The following is a 16,145-nucleotide window of genomic DNA, read 5'->3' as shown; positions in this document are numbered from 1 at the left end:
TATTTTTTCGAAACTTGTCCTCAAATTCATCGAAACGAAAGCAATTCATGCAAGATGATTTTCATTGTCATGTTGACCCTTTTGACAAAGAAAGACAACTTGATGACCGTTCAATTGAAATGGAAGAAGGCCAATCATGTTTCATTTGATGATATCAACATATTGTTTTTATTCACAGCATTTTTCGACATCCTCACAAACGGTTTGCACAAAACAATTACAAGAAAAAAAAATATATACAGTGGAACAACTGCCACATACTTGCCCTTGGCCACCTGTGGATTCACCCACCGGTGCTGCTTTTTTTTTTTTTTGAGTGAGGGGACGGTGTGGTGGGGGGAGTAATTCCCCTGCCCCATTTTTGTGGAAAAATGCTAATTGGCAGAATATCTCTGTTTCTTCGAGAGCATTTGGGGGCAGGGGTAAAAAAAGTCAAATCTGTGCAACCAAGGGTGCCATATAGCCCATAAAATGTCCTTTGCTCAACAGCAACAACCTGCGAAAATCTTTTCATGAAAATCCACAGGAAGCTTCACGCCCCGCTGATCGGCTGCGTGTCATTGTTACGTCATGAAGAGGAGCGTCCCCGAAAGCAGCAGGCAGTTGGTGAAAAGCCTGATTGACAGGGAGATGCTGCACGCGCCCCCACAGTCCTTGGCGTTTTCCTGACACACACAAAAAAGAGATTGTTTCAAAAAGTCAAGCAGAAGACGTTCCATGTTTTAACGTGCCGTTGTCAAATCCAGCCCCTTTCAATTTATGGAGCCGGCGAAAGTTGCGCCTCTCCTTTCTCCGATGAGCACTTTGAAAGAGTCATTCGTGTCTTCGTCACATCCTGGCTGGGTTACTGTCATGCGCTTGACTTTGGAGTCAGCCAATCCTCCATTGAGCCTCTCCAGTTGGTCCAGAATGCTGCCGCTCGCCTCTTGACTGCTACTCGGAAGAGGGAGTACATCACTCCTGCTTTGGTATTCCTTCCCTGACTCTCTCTACATTTTAGAGTTCTTTTGAAGTTGCCATTATTTGTTTTAAGATTTTGCAATGCTACTGTAAAGCTAACGTACACATTTAGGGAACCAAAATATCTCGGTTTGGAGGTGGTACAGTTTAAATCTTAGGAAAACATTTTCGACAAGCTAAATAATGCGAAAGGTCAATTACGCAAAGAAATGTGTTTCGCGAACGTTGGCGGTCGAAGCCAACCAATCGGAGCCTGACCTTGGGGTGGTAGGCGTGGCAAGACTCGGGGCGCCTGCGTACTTTCTGCGACTTCATCCGGTTGCACTTGACCGTGGCGTTATGTTGGACGTCGTCAAGGAAAACGCGGCGCTGTCGCTTTGCGGTAGGCGGCCACTAGGTGGCGCCGCAAGCGCGTTTGGCAAAAGGATATATTTGATCTCTTTGGGCTCCAGCGGGATGGCGCCGTACTGGCGGGAACAGTCGCAGTTGGCCTCTGTCACCACCACCAACAAGTTGCTGTCCGGGACCTGCTGCACCACAAACATCCTGCAAAAAGGCGACATCCGCAAAACACCAAAAAGTCACGCAACACGACGACGTGAACTGAAATAGCAGCTCATCATTTATGGTCTGTTGCATGCATATACTCCACTGAAATTATGTGTGGTCGAATGCTCGACAGCTGATCATTTTAGGTGATGCTAAATACTCTCATGATATGCATCCGATGTTTATTTGAAACCTAAAACGGTATATCGAGCACTTTTTTAGGTGACTACCCGCTGATTCCACCCACCCATTCCACCCGTTATATTTGTCTCTTTGAATGCCAAGAGTAAAAATTTCAAAAAGGAAACCAGAGAACAAAGTGGAAAAGTGGGCGTGGGTGTGGGCGTGGGTGTGGGTGTGGGTGTGCGCGAACGGGCAGGCGATGTACTTCTGGCAACGTCCACATTTAATGATGCTGTTTGCCTCCTTGACGGACGGGTCGGACGTGAAGCCGGGATAGGCCGTCTCGCATGGAACCAGAGCCTCCACCTTCTTCTGCTTGTGACCTGCACACATACACGTGCACACACACACACCCACACCCACACACACACACACACACACACACACACACACACACACACACACACACACACACACACACACACACACACACGCGCGCAGACATACAATCAAATCCAGCAGGTGGTGTGCTGATGTTAAATGGAGGTTGAACTCACTGGTGTGATAGCCAGCCTTGGCTTCAATGATGATGATGATGATGATGATGATGATGGGCACGTGGAGGAGGAGGATGATGATGATGGTGGTGATGTCATAGGGGTAAAAACATGATAATGATGACAAGAAGCACACAAGGACGCCCCCTATAGAGCAGGAGCATTTTTTTTTTTTTGGATGACAGCGCTGCCTTGAGATACAAGCGATCTGACTTTACAGTATGTTTCATGAAGTTTTCGTTTCATTTGGGTGGGGGCCCGGATTCATTTCAGGTCAATGGGGAAAGATGATTTTTTTTTTCTTTTGAGTTTTTTGAGCATATTCACGGAACAAGCTCAGCTCGTATGTCAAGGCACGGCAGTATTATTGTTATATGATAACAACGAGCTGATTACCATCCACCAAATAATCCGAGTGCCACAAACCGCACAGGTTGAAGTCCAACACGAACCTTGGGAGACACACAATTTGGGCACATTTTACTCCACAAAGTTGGTTCGACACGACAATAGGAAGCAGAAAATACGTTTTGGTTCCCCACATGAGCACGTTGGAAAAGATCCATCGAAGGATGGCTGCCAGGTTGTAGAAAGGCTGCAGCCACAAAAAAAAAACAAAAAAAAACAAGAGTCAACATTGCCAGCAATCGCAAGTTCAATCACAAGAGCACAAAAGGTCAACAACTACAAATCAAGCCCACAAGTTGTTGCGAGGCTTCAACATGAAATTTGGCTTGTTAGGCCATTGGCGGAGCTACAGGGTGGCCGGGCATGGCCATGGCCACCCCTTGTCACTCTGTGGTCACCTCGATACCCCGGGCAAAATTTTGATATCTGGAGATTTAATGTTTTTTTTTTTCTGCCATCTTTACTTGGATACAGTATTCCGAGAACTCGTGATACTCTACCACAAGTTTTAAAAAAAATATATTAACTGCATATTTAAGATAATCATTGTAAATTTGATCTGCATGCAAGCTCCAAAATAATCTGCCTTCGGTAAAGAACGCGTGTTGCGTCTCGTGTGGTCCGTCGTGTGTTGCGGCGTGAACTGACGCTGAGCAGAGGCCTCGGAGCGCTGCTGGCGTGGTGATGGCTGTTCTTGCACATGGCCTGGTAGTCGAACAGCGACACTCTGCCAATGCAAACCCGCGTGACATTTCGTCAACAATGTGACAAATATGCAAAAAGCAGCACACAAAATGATTTATTTTTTTTTAAATGGAAAACCATTTCTTAAATTGGCAATAAATAAAGATGAATTTTTAACACTAAAAATGTTTTTTTTCCTCATTTAAAAGACATTGTAATCCTCTGAAAATATTTTTGGGGGTGGAAAAAAAGTTCTTTTTTTTTCTTGTGAAGAATTTGAAATCTTAAGAATGTGGAAAAAAAATGTAAATTCCAGCCAGAGTGTGCGTGTTTCCACGGAAACGGACTTTTTGTACATGCCCATCTTGATCAGCATCGCCATGACGGCGCCGTCCACTTCGCCCATGAACCGACCAACCTGGGGGGGAAGAAAAAAAAAAGACCCTGTGGTGTGTCAAAACGTCAAAATCGTTGTAGAGAAAACCAATTTGAGTTTTGATTTTGTGTGTGTGTGTGTGTGTGTGTGTGTGTGTGTGTGTGTGTGTGTGTGTGTGTGTGTGTGTGTGTGTTAATGGCCGAGGTTGATCTGCTGTGAGATGGCCAGCTGTCACCCGAACCAATCAAATGATGACACGATGGCGTCACATTCCATGGCTGGGAACGCTCGCGCATGCGATTGCGGTCAGTGTTCAAGGTGAGCGTGAAGGGCGTGCGGCTGATCCGGCGGCAAAGATTAGGGAAGCAAATCCTGCCTCATCACCCAGATGTTGTTGTTTTTTTCCCCTTGGAAATAATACTGTACTCCCCACTTTGACTCGTGACCTGCGACCTCTGAGCTCTCACCTCCTTGGTCTCCTTGGACAACAGGATGAAACCGTGATTGTCCACCAGCAGACACCTCAGATCCTGAAACGACGACACATTAGGTCAGCGTCACGTTAACGACAGGTCACGTGACGTGTCGTGACGTTGTGTCATGTATGCGTTTTGTCAACGTGATGTCGACGATGTCCCGGGAGATGCTGTGAGCTGTGCGGCGACGCTCACGGATGGTAAGGCACCGACATCGACAAATGTGCAAGCTGTCCCCGGGAAATTAAAGATCCACAATAACATTTGCGAAATTTTAAAAATAAATAAATAAATAAATATTATTACTAAGCAAATTGTCCTGCACTTCGGTCGATTGCATTTTTCATGAAAACAACATTTTGAATGGTGAATTTCACTGACCAAAGCATGTGGAGGTGGAGAGAGGAGAAGCGGCAGTAAAACAGGCCAAAATCCAAATATCAGGGGTACGAGACTATTTTGATTGAACCAAATTCACAGGTGCCAAAAGAAGGCTGAACTTGACATTTTCACTCCACTTTCCGTGTGCCATTTTTTTGCCTGCCCCGCTTCCCGAAATTGGAAATCCTTAAGAAATTTGATTTCTTCTTCTTTTTTAAAAGACATTAGTGTAATTCCATATCCACCCTGTAGTTCAAATATATCCATTTTTGAAAACAAAAGAAAATAATAAGTTGAAATTTGCACTTTTGTTCGTGTTACTTGATTTATTTTTTGTTTACTTTGAAAATACATTTTGGCTAAGCCACTGTAATGCAATGCGGTTAATGACAACATGCTAGTCGCATAAATGTTACTTCATGAATTTGCTAATTTGGTGCTGAAAAAAAAAACAAAAAAACCTCCTTCGCATTCCTTTCAGTTCTTTGAGTTGACCAAAGACAGAAACGGGAATTTTCACATGCGATGCGTGTCATGTGACGCGATGCCAAGTGTGATGCGACTTACGTCACGTTCACAGCTGAGGGGACACAAGCCTTCCACGTTGGAACACTGAGGCGCCCACCCACATGCACGCACGCCCACCAAGGTGGTCGTAACAACAAAAAAGGTCAATTAATTAGGGACACGGTGCACCAACTGTCACAAAGAAACAATCGAAGACACAAAAAAGGAAAACACTCACGTCTGTGTCGCTTGGCTAACAGGAAAAGAGACAAGAAATCATCAGAAATGGATTATGTTTTCTTCGAAATTTCTGATATGTTTAGAGTAAGTCTACTTTTGTGAATGATGTGCTCCTCATGAAGTACCACTGTGTGCCTTGGGGGGGCAGCACTGAGACTTGGCAGTCAATGATGTCTTGTTGATTTCACAGTTACACAGATAATTGAAAATGACATTTCAAATTAAATTGAATTAAAAAAAACTTATTTGTACATCAATGCATGCAACAAATGTCTTTTCTACATGCCAATTGAAATGCATGAGGGGGGGGGGGGTCTCTTTATTCCTTTGTTTAAAACCCCCAAATGCTTCAACAATTTGGAGGTCCACTTTGTAAGTGTAGTGACACACTGCCCCCTTTGGCTCGGAGGAAAATATTCAGCCTTAATGTAATTTGACATGGGTCCAAAAAAAAAAAAAAAAACGGAAAGACAAAAATGTCATTAGAAGCTGTCGGTTTTTATTAAGCACCGCCTACAGCTGCCACACAAACGGCGTGTGTGTGTGTGTGTGTGTGTGTGTGTGTGTGTGTGTGTGTGTGTGTGTGTGTGTGTGTGTGTGTGTAGTCACCTGCTTGGTGATGGCCCAGAAAGTCTTCTCCAGTAAGTCCAAGGACATCTGGAGGCCCACGGCTAAAAATAGAACACCCACACACACACACACACACACACACACACCGTTTAATTCTGGACTCCACATGTGGGAAGGCCACGCAGGCCATTAACGACAGCTGTGTGGCAGCAGATGGCATCTCTCTGCCTGTCGCTTTCCTTTTCACATGATGCTTGCTCACTCCAGGCAGCAGTGCGTGTGTGCGTGCGTGCGTGCGTGTGTGTCTGTGTGTGTGTGTGTGTGTGTGTGTGTGTGTGTGTGTGTGTGTGTGTGTGTGTGTGAGGGGCAGCTGAGAGAGCAGTTATGATGAAGATGAAGGTGATGACGAAGAGGATGAGGGGGAGGAGCATCCGGGACAAAGTGCGGTTGCGTTTGAGCTGCAGCAGCAAGTGGCTCAAGACTGGAGAGCACCCGCTGTGCTACGGACTCGTCCGGCGAAGCAGCCGATGGAGACTTTCAGCTTGGAGGTTCGAGCTCTTCACAGCATGGTGAGTGCATGTTTGGGATGCGTGGCTTTGGCTGGTCGGAGGCAAGTGTGTGCGTGTGTCATGACGTCTGTCCGGGGGCGTGCAGAGGGTGGGCGCTGGGGTGTCCACAGCACGGCACCCCTCGTGGTGTGGGAAGGCGTGAGCCAAATTTGAGGCATTGCTCAGGAACCGCACGCGCGCCATTAGGCTTTTAATTTGGGGGTCAAGGTTTCAGAGTAGGAAAATGAATTCAAGCCGGGTTTCAAACTCGGGTTTGCGTTTCAAAGTAGGGCAGTGTTTAACAGGAAGGCTTTCAAAGTAGGGTTAAAATTAGAGCTTTAAACCCATTCAAGTGACACCCCCCCAGGTCTGTCGTTGGGGTCAGGCAACAAACGGTCCCTTACGAACGATGACTCATTTGGCTTCTGTTTTCCAATTAGGGTCGAAACAAGGGTTAGGGCTTCAAAGTAGTGTTGGGAACCAGCGGCGTGCAGAGGGTGGGACCGAGAGGTTGAGCATCCAGCTGAAGGCGGCGAGGGGAGGGGCCTTCGTAGACCACTCATGTCATCTGAAGAGGACTGGCACTTTGGAGCCCGGCGGACGTTTTGGTTTGCGAGGACCTCAATGGCGGCGGCCCCCGCGGGCAGCTGTGATGGACCCTTTGTGGCGGGCTGACAAAGCAAGACGACGGACCCACAAAACAAAGAGCTCGGGGCGGCGTCTGAAATGGTTGTGCTTCAAAATGGAGTGAAAAAGCAAGAAAGGCCGGCGTGGCTTTTATTTCTCTTTTTCCCCTCCCTGTAAGCTGATGCTTTTAATCGTCCATCCGTCCGTCCGTCCGTCCGTCCGTCCGTCTGTCGGTCGCAGATTTTTGTCCAGCATTTTATCCTCACTCAGATGCTTCACGCAGTTGAAATAAAGCTTCCCAGGGATTATCCCATTAATTTCAGGATTACCGCCGCCAATTTAGTATCGGGTCTCACCGAAAGGGCAAAGATGTTAGCATTAGCATGTAGCGTTTGGACCAAAGACAAGCATGTAGCATGTCACTTAATTTTAAGGCCATGTCCAGACTTCCTTTCAATTTATTTTAGGATATGTTGGACTTGTCGGATTGGAATTGGAACAGGACAATTCCGATGTTTTCAATTCTGACCAAGGCATCGTTTGCGTGTGAACAAATCGAATCGGTGACGAGTATCGTGTCCGTGACATGTGACGGGGGGACAAAAGGCTCATACAAGGTTCTTCAAGTCTCGTCGTGTGTGCTCCACAGGATGTTCTGCTCAACCGGATCCCGGTGTGACCTATGGGGCGGCCGGACCAGCACCGACAAAAACCTTCTTGGCGCATCTTCTCTCACCTTGAATCCAAAAGGCTTCGATCGCTTCGACAGCACGGAACATTTTTGTTTCCTTCTCAGATGGTGCCGTCATGCCCGCTCTGGTTCTGCTTCTGGCGGTCCTGCTGGGCTCGGGGCGCTGCTGTCCCGGCGCGTGCACCTGCGACGGGAACACCAGCGACTGCTCGGGAGTGGACCCGATCAACTTGATGCCCCTCCTGTCTCTGCTGGATCAGGACTGTGTGACGTTGCGCCTCCTGCGGAACAACCTCTCCACCCTGGCGTCCGTTGACTTGACCAACCTCACCGGCCTGGAGGTCCTGGATATTTCCCAGAACCGGTTCTCCAGTCTGCCCTCGGGAGCCTTCTCAAATCTGGCTCGCCTGCGTTGGCTCAACCTGTCCACGAACCTTCTCGGAGCGCACATGTCCGCCGCGGACGACGGGACCAGGGAGGTGGAGCGGGGCCTGAACGGGGAGGTCTTCAGGGGTTTGTGGTGGCTCCGGGGTCTGGACCTGTCTTCCAACGGCCTCCCCTGGCTGCCTACGGGCCTGCTGGACGGACTCCAGAGGCTGTCGTGGTTATCGCTGGCCAGGAACCGTCTGGCCGTCCTGGAGAGGGTCACTTTTGAGCCTCTGACGGGACTCAAGCAGCTCGTCCTGGCCGGGAACCCCTGGGAATGCGACTGCAAGATGAGGGGCTTCAAACACTGGATGGAGTGGTTGGTCTACCGAGGTAAGCCTCAGGTCTCGTCAAGTCAAGTGGTCTCAAATGTTTTGGGTCCGTGGGGGAAAAAAGGAATATAGAACAAAGTCAAACTTCAAACCTCTACACGACCGCCAGTTTGTATTTCCGTGTCCATGATCCAGCAGGTTTGGGTCAGGACACCGCACAGCCTCCTCCCGCTAAACCAGAGCAAGAGGACTCTCCCACCAGCACAGTCCGCCTCTTGGCATCTCGGGCTGGTTACGGTTAATTGGTGCTAGGAATAGGCGTTAATCCTTGGGGAAAATTCTTCTCCTTTCCCTAAAAAGTTCAAAGCGCCGTTGTAGAAGCTCCCGCGAACTTCATGTTTTCTCCTCGGTTTTCTCAGATGGTCTGGTCGACGCCATGACTTGCAGTCTACCGAGGAACTTGTCGGGCCGGGACATCCGCGGGGTGCCAGCCGAGATGTTCGCCCGCTGCATGCGGAGCGCCGCCGGGGACTCCGGCACCAGGGAGTCGGCGTCGGGAGACCCGGGCCGCCCCTTGTGCCCGCCGGGCCGCCTCAGCGGCACGGACGAGTGCGTCCGGCCGCGCTACCGTCCGCTCAGCGTTCGACGGGCTCACGGTACGCAGATCGTGGCGGGCGTGGTGTGCGGTACCGTGTGCATCATGATGGTCGCGGCGGCCGCCTACGGCTGCGTCTACGCCTCGCTCATGGCGCGCTACCAGAGGCACCTGAAGAACCGCGGTCAGCCGCTCATGGCGCCGTCCGGATCGGACGGCGACCCGGAAGACGGGCCGCCGCCACTGGAGGAAGCGCCGCCCAAAGAGGCGTGCGTGGTGCACGGGTACCGCATCAGCAGCTTCTGATTTCCTGTCTAGTTGGCTGAATAAAAATCCCAAGATGGTGATTCAGGAGTGTTTGAGTCATCACTACAGCCTTCGGGTAAACTGTGTCGGCTGCATCCTAAAGACGCTGCAGAGTGATCCGGGAGTAGGGAACGAGTGAATGGATTCGAGTGGTTGGAAATCATTCACTCATTCCCTCCTCGCTCATCATCGCCTTCATTTTCAGGAACTATCTCGGCCCATGGGATGAAAATCCCACGCAGTGATTAAGAAATAGGCAATGAGTGAACAATTCCCAACACAGCGAGCATCTCCCCTCTTTGCACTTGCTGATGCTCTCAACCTGCAGCAAGACTGCCACCTACAGCCCACATTGAGCTACTACAGCTTGAACCAGCACCACCGGCAGTGACGACCAGCAAGCGTGTGACAGACACACAACGTGCGCTGCCAAAATTCTCCGTTGCTGTCCTGCGGGAAGAAATCTTCGTCCTCAATAACCCAACTGAGTTTTCTTCAATTGGTCGAGGACACGGAGCAGCTTGATGGGCCTCACATGGGGCCAATTGGGCAACGTGTCCTCAAGGGGCTCTCGTCCAACCCCTGCTTGATTGTTTTTTCTTTTTTTTTATGGATACACTTGAGGTCAGAAGTTGACATCACCTCAACATGGGAATGAATTCGAACTGATTTCTTTTGAATCAATGTGAATCGCTTGGAATTCGTGGGGCCAAAGGTTTGGCTGGGTCAATATTCACAAAAGTCCAAAATGGTGCAGTGATACAGACGACACAAATTGTCAGCGAAGCGTAGACCACAAGTCAATTGCTCCCGTGGTCTACTTTAGTCTGTACAGGGTTCAAGTCATGTCATGTATGAATGAGCCGTAGTCTTTCCCCGGCTGATTTTGGGCCCACTCCGGACCACCGAATTGTGGTCAAACACGAGGCAAGTCAACAACACAAAAAAAACAAACAAACAAAAACAAAACCAAAGGCAACATGACTTCCGGATGAACTTTGAAGAGGGAGAACTGACCTCCAGCCATGGCCGTCTTGCCTTGCGCCGATACGGTGACCGACGTGGTGCCCACGATGTACTTCGCGCCTACAAAAGACAAGAAAACAGCACGTGGAACACTGGCAACATGACAAGAACATGACGAGCGCGTAGAAATGTGACTGCGTCACGGCAACGACGACATCCATGCGGGCCGAGAACCACATGGCAAGAAAGTGACCTTTGTCGCTGACGGGGTAGTAGAAGAAGCTTCCCGGCGGGTTCTCCGCGGCCAGTCGGTACCACAGTGGGAAGTGGTCTACCGTGAACAGGTTGGCCTTATCTGCGGGGGTCAGGAACTTTCTGTGGCGTGAAAAACACACGTGGGTCACGCGGCGCCTGACGCGGGCGGCCGTGTCACGACGGGACGCGTGTTCTCACTTTGCCACGCGTGTCTCCACGCCGGCGTATCTCATGATCCTCATCAGGCCGGCACGCGTGCCCAGGAAGGCCGCCTCAATGCCGGGCTCCACCCTGTTGGCACACGCGCACGTGAGCAATCCGGGCACCGCCGCATTTTTTTTTTTTTTGTCGGCGACCTGTCGTCCAGCATGACGGCGTTCCAGTAAGCCTCCAGGGGCGCCGTCACCACCGCGTCAAACAAGGTTTGCTGCAGCAGAAGCTCGTCGCCTTGGCGACAACGCACACGGGTGGCATCACGGAACATGACGATATTTCACGGGCTGGTGAAGGGGACGCCGGCACGCCGGCACGCCGGCACGGCGGCCAACTTACATTCCAGATCGGGCTCCTTGCCCAGCAGGTAGCGAATGGCCGCCTGCAGCTGCGAGTACTTGCGGTGTGCGGGGTCGATGTCCGTCTCGCAGTACGTCCTGCGACACCAGTTGACGCCAAAATGTCAACCGGGGTCCGAGGATGTGATGTTCTCTATTGCGCTGATGAAAGCGAGTACCGTTCCTTTTTTCCGCCTTGAGTTGCTCCGATAACAATCGGAGCGCCCAAGCTAGCAAGAAAGCTAACGGCACAAATTGAATTTGCGTCCGGGTAGCTCACACGAGAAAGTTGAGTGACGGTAGACAACAACAGATGTCACAAATTCGCTCGGCTCTCCGTTAGCGTCGCCGCTCAGCTTCCGCTTAGATGTTAGCATCGAGTTAGAGCAGCTTTCGCATCAGTGAGAATACACGATGCAAAATTTACATTTGCTTATGAATCAAACTCATATCTTTGTTTTCCTAACGTTTGATTGAATTATTTACACTGGATAAACTAAAATCATTTCATGAGATAAATTCATAAAAAAAAAAATAAAACAAAATGAATAAATGCATATAAATGAACACACTTTAGAGAAGAGCTGATGGAATAAATTCAAGAAATACAGCAATCGTACCACTCGGACGCGATGCTGAGGTCGGGGGAGGTCAGGTCATGGAGCCCTGGCGGGTGCAAAGGTCAAAGTTCACCATGAGAGCAAAGCCTGACCAAAGTGAGCTGAGCTCAACTGCTGCAGTGCATTGTGAGAAGTCCAGCCTACCTTCTTCCACCGACACGTTTCCCACGAACATGAGCTGGCCGTGACCTCGGGTCAACACCATGCCAAAGCTGCACACACACACACACACACACACACACACACACACACACACACACACACACACACACACACACACACACACACACACACACACACACATAATCTACACAGGTAGATTGCACCCTGATGCCCTCTAGCGGATCTGCCTAAATCACAACACACTAAACAGCTTTTTAATTATGTACTGTACGTGCCATTTGGACGAGGAAGACGCCGTGTCCCTTCGTTAGGTGGGGTCAAAGTTCAGGGAGGGTGTCAAGTACATCATGTCAAGTCTCCTGTCAGTCTGCATGTGTTGCTCCATATTTGGTGTTCTATAGCCATACCTTAAACTCTAAGCTGTTGACTATGGAGCACCAAAGAAGAGGCTACCCTTGTAGCCTTAAAGGGTAAGAACACTGCATGATAAATGATCTTACCTGAAGGGAGTGTCGTCAATGTTTGTGTAGAAATATTCGTTGACCAGGAAAAGAGGTCTCCTCTGTTCATGTTGGACACAACAACAAATTGGATAGTTACGAGTTATCTTTTTTTTTGAAGAAGAAGAAGAAGAAAATACAAAGTCAAATGTCAAAACCTAAATTGACAAAACAAATGCTGAGAAACCAATGGAATCAAGTTCGGCGCACTGAGAAAGTGGCAACACAAGATGGCCGCCAGTGGACTCGCTTCTCGCAACGGGAGTTCTTCTCAAATAAATGAGGCGAGTCACCCTCGGGGGGCGCGTGTGTGACCCCAGGGAAAGCGCTTTTCTTTTTTTTTTGCCAGATTAGAAGAAAGTGTAATTGCACGTCCACTGCAGTAGGTGGCAGTGGCGCTGTCACGGAGTATAAACAATGATCATAAAAGTATTGGGCAAATTTATAATTAATTTTTTTGTTGATTTCTTGACTGTTAATGAGGATACAACGTTATTCCGAGGTGTACTTTTTTGTAGACAAATGATACTATCGATAGTGGCGGCAGAGAGTTGGAAGGGCGAGAAATATTCTCTTCCAAGAAATGAAGAAGCACTGCGCGACGGCGAGTCCAGCATCGGCACGCCCGTGTGTGGCAGCAACACGCGTCCGTCGCTGGGGACTCACCCCGTTCTCCACCGAGGCTCGGATCTTCAGCGTGTGCCTTCCCGTCTCGCCCCGCACCATGGCCGTCCGCAGCTGCAGGCGACACAAAAGACGCACGCGGTCAGTCGGCAATGGCGTCCGTTCCCGGCGGGAACGGCCTCGGCGCAGTTACCGTCTCGTCGGCATCCTCCCACTCCACCTCGGACAGATCCACGCTGTTGTAGTTGGGCTTGGGCTTCAGCTTCTTGCCGTCCTTGTACTGAAAACAGCACGCGCCACAAATGAAAGCATTTGCGCCGCATTTAAAGTGGAGCTCGGGTTGCAAAGTAGGGTTGCAAACGAGCGTTAGGGTTTCAAAATAGGATTTTCAATTCGGGTTAGGTTTCAAAGTCGGGTTTTACACTCAGGTTAGGGTTTCAAAATAGGGCTTTAAATTTGAGGTCAGTTTTAAACCAAGGCTTGGCTTTGAAAGTATATGGTTAGGGCTTCACAGTAAGGGTTCGGGTTCAATTTGCAATTTATTTGATTTGGTGGAATTTTTTCTCCCCAAAATTCTGTCACTTTGGTCATTCATTCATATTTCAAAATTCCAAAATTTTTCTTTGAAAATGTAAAATAGGTTCTCCCAAGATGTCAAGATTCTTTACATCAAATTCTAAATGGTAATATTACTTTGGGATTTTGAAAAATGTGTTTGTCTGTGGAAAAAAAATGAATGAATAAATTCAGTGTGAATGATTTCCAAAAGGTGATTGTGTCCAGTGCAGCATGAGGTCACCAGCGGTCGGAGGTCGGGGTGCGCCAGGATGTAGCCGTTGTTGGTGATGAGGAAGGCGTAGCCGTGCGCGCCCAGCTGAGGAGACGCAAAAAAAAAAAAAAAGTTAGGATGAGGATGACAAGGATGCCGATGTTGGTGAGGGTGACGGCGACGAGTAAAAGGACGCGCGGGTGTGCAAGTGGACCCACCATGTAGCGGGGCGCCAGCCTCATCACCTCCATGAGGGGAACGTCGGTGCCCACCACGCCCAGAAGGATCCCGTGCGACAGCTGCACACACGCAACAACACAATGCTGGTACACATTCAGGATTGAAACCCTAATTTACAACCCTACTTTGAAACACTAACCCGAGTTTCAAACTCGAACTCTCATCTGAAATCCAACTTTGATCCAGAAACCAAGTTTGAAACCTGAATGTGAAACCGTGGCCTAAGCGAAGACCCTAATCCTAATTTGAAACCCTATTTTGAATCCCCAGCACATCTTTAAAACCCGACATTGAAACCTTAACCCCAGTCTAAAATTCTAAGCCTCGTTAGAAATCCTACTTTGAAAACATAACTCTCGTTCTTGGAAACCCTAACCATGAGTTAAAACCCTCCTTCCGAAATCCTGCACCAAGTTTGAAACCTGACTTTGAAATTCTCACCCAAGATTAAAACCCCACTTCAGAACCTTAATCCTAGTTTAAATTTACATTTTGAAACTGTAATCCAACTTCAAAACCGTAATTTAAACCCCTAAACTTGGTTTAAAACTGGAATTTGAAATTTGAATTTGAAATCTTGACCCAAGTTTGAAGATCGAATTCCAAACCTGAACCCAAGTTTAAAAATTCTTGTTGGAAATGTGACCCCTATTTTAAAACCCCAATGTGGAAAAGCCAAAATTGAAATCCTAATCCTGGTTTAAAACCCTATTTCTAATCTAAACACTCCCTGAAGAAAACCTAGTTTGATGGCCAGTAAAACCCCAACCCATGCTTGAGCCCCAAACCTTTTGCTCAACAAATTCAACCAAGCCGCCATGAAAAACACGCCACAGACACGCGAACGAAAGGCGCCACTCACCGTCTCCTTCTTCTTGCTGAAGACGGGCATGGCCACCGACGTCATCAGCAGCAGACTTTGCGCCTTGGTGCTGAAAAGCTGACACGACGACAACGACCACAATATTGTTAAAAACCACAAGTGCACTCGCTGCACCGCTTTGGACGCTTGGACGGCAGGCATGCAGGAGCAAAGCACGAATGAGTGCAATGGTTTACACACACACAAGATTACGCCCACATACACAAACGCGCACTCCCAATGCGTGTAAAGTGATGAAAGCATGATTACCTCGTTGGTATTGGGAAGCTGACGGCAGGGCCGTCCACAGTTAGATGAAGAGGATGAAGACGATGAGGATGAAGGTGAAAAAAAACGGTGTCAAGATGAAGATGAAGAGGACGGAGACGGTGCCGAGAGGCGCGCCCGCGCAGGCGCCAGCCTGCCGTGCGTGGCCTGTATGAGCGAGCGGGGGGTCGGGCTCTCACCACGGTGTCCATGTAGGCTTCGGTCCAGATGATGTCGTGGTCGTGGTTGATGACCATGGGCCGACTCAGCACGTGCAGGTACTCCATCACGTTCTCCTGCACGTCGGCCAGCGTCGACACGTGCGTGTAGTAGCCTGGACACGCGCGCGCACGCGGGTCAGCTTCGAACCATACTAGCTTAACCCAATTTCAAACCCCTTTCCATACTTGCAACGAGAGACCCCCACGGCAGATTCTAAACTTATTTCCAGGTGCCGTTATTCGTGAAGGATGCCGATACCGGCCACCGATGCTTAAAGCCAAAAGTAGTTGGTGCATTGCCAGCGGCGGGTGCACCGGACACATCGGCGAATCACAAAGGTCTTTTTGTTGACCGTCATCTGTCATTGTGTTTTGGATCTCGTGGTGTCGGTACTTGGAATTGGTACCGGTGAGCACTCACAAGTCAATATTTGTACTGGTCTAGAACGTGCACACAGTGGCAAGACTAAACGCGCACGCCGAGCCTTTTGACCTTTGTTGTTGCAGGCGATCCACTTGGTGTTTTGGGCGAACGTCATCTCTCGGCCAATCAAGTATGTGAAGACGCGCACCTGAAAAGAGGAAACGAGATGGACTGGGTTTTTGCGAGCACGCCGCAGGGATTCATGGAGGCGCGGCTCGAGTGAGCGGGCGGAGCGCTCACCCTGCGCTCAGGCCAGTTGAACTCCTCAAAGACCGACTCAAAGTCCTCCATGGCGCCGTCCGTGATCAGCATGATGGCCTGGTTGCACATGCTGCCCTGACCCAAAACACGAGCCTGCACACGCACGCACGCACGCGTTCACGTTTATCCCTCATTTGCGAACACGTTGGTGTGTGATGTCGAAGCC

The 16,145-nt window shown here is 49.2% G+C and overlaps 2 protein-coding genes across 6 annotated transcripts; one reads left to right on the top strand and one right to left on the bottom strand.

Annotated features, from left to right (window-relative positions):
* Positions 1 to 148: 148 nt before the first annotated feature.
* LOC109507929 (voltage-dependent calcium channel subunit alpha-2/delta-4-like) lies at positions 149 to 16,068 on the bottom strand. 5 transcript variants are annotated; one of them, XM_019857674.1, is made up of 29 exons: positions 15,959 to 16,068; positions 15,788 to 15,866; positions 15,274 to 15,407; positions 15,077 to 15,094; positions 14,807 to 14,884; positions 13,923 to 14,003; positions 13,735 to 13,809; positions 13,129 to 13,215; positions 12,978 to 13,049; positions 12,312 to 12,373; positions 11,833 to 11,900; positions 11,689 to 11,734; positions 11,070 to 11,167; positions 10,874 to 10,964; positions 10,716 to 10,808; positions 10,516 to 10,637; positions 10,314 to 10,382; positions 5,871 to 5,932; positions 5,260 to 5,274; positions 5,082 to 5,126; positions 4,125 to 4,187; positions 3,629 to 3,699; positions 3,246 to 3,324; positions 2,732 to 2,784; positions 2,586 to 2,641; positions 2,190 to 2,210; positions 1,898 to 2,015; positions 1,219 to 1,506; positions 149 to 665 (listed from the first exon to the last, which is right to left on the bottom strand). In XM_019857674.1, exons 1-28 carry the CDS (start codon positions 16,046 to 16,048, stop codon positions 1,272 to 1,274), a joined length of 2,181 nt encoding a protein of 726 aa, XP_019713233.1. In that variant the 5' UTR covers positions 16,049 to 16,068; the 3' UTR covers positions 149 to 665; positions 1,219 to 1,271. The 5 variants fall into 5 exon arrangements, with proteins under 5 accessions (XP_019713233.1, XP_019713230.1, XP_019713234.1 ...); XM_019857671.1 differs by having other exon boundaries at positions 2,586 to 2,784; XM_019857675.1 differs by lacking the exon at positions 2,190 to 2,210.
* Positions 6,184 to 9,296, top strand: LOC109507930 (leucine-rich repeat and transmembrane domain-containing protein 2-like). Its single transcript, XM_019857677.1, has 3 exons — positions 6,184 to 6,400; positions 7,656 to 8,456; positions 8,815 to 9,296. Exons 2-3 carry the CDS (start codon positions 7,814 to 7,816, stop codon positions 9,294 to 9,296), a joined length of 1,125 nt encoding a protein of 374 aa, XP_019713236.1. The 5' UTR covers positions 6,184 to 6,400; positions 7,656 to 7,813.
* Positions 16,069 to 16,145: the final 77 nt, after the last annotated feature.

Source organism: Hippocampus comes, unplaced genomic scaffold (genome assembly GCF_001891065.2).
Source record: "Hippocampus comes isolate QL1 unplaced genomic scaffold, H_comes_QL1_v1.1 scaffold302, whole genome shotgun sequence".
NCBI classification, from domain to species: Eukaryota; Metazoa; Chordata; class Actinopteri; order Syngnathiformes; family Syngnathidae; genus Hippocampus; species Hippocampus comes.
Note: the sequence above shows the minus strand (reverse complement) of the source record. Positions and strands in the feature narration are given on the sequence as shown.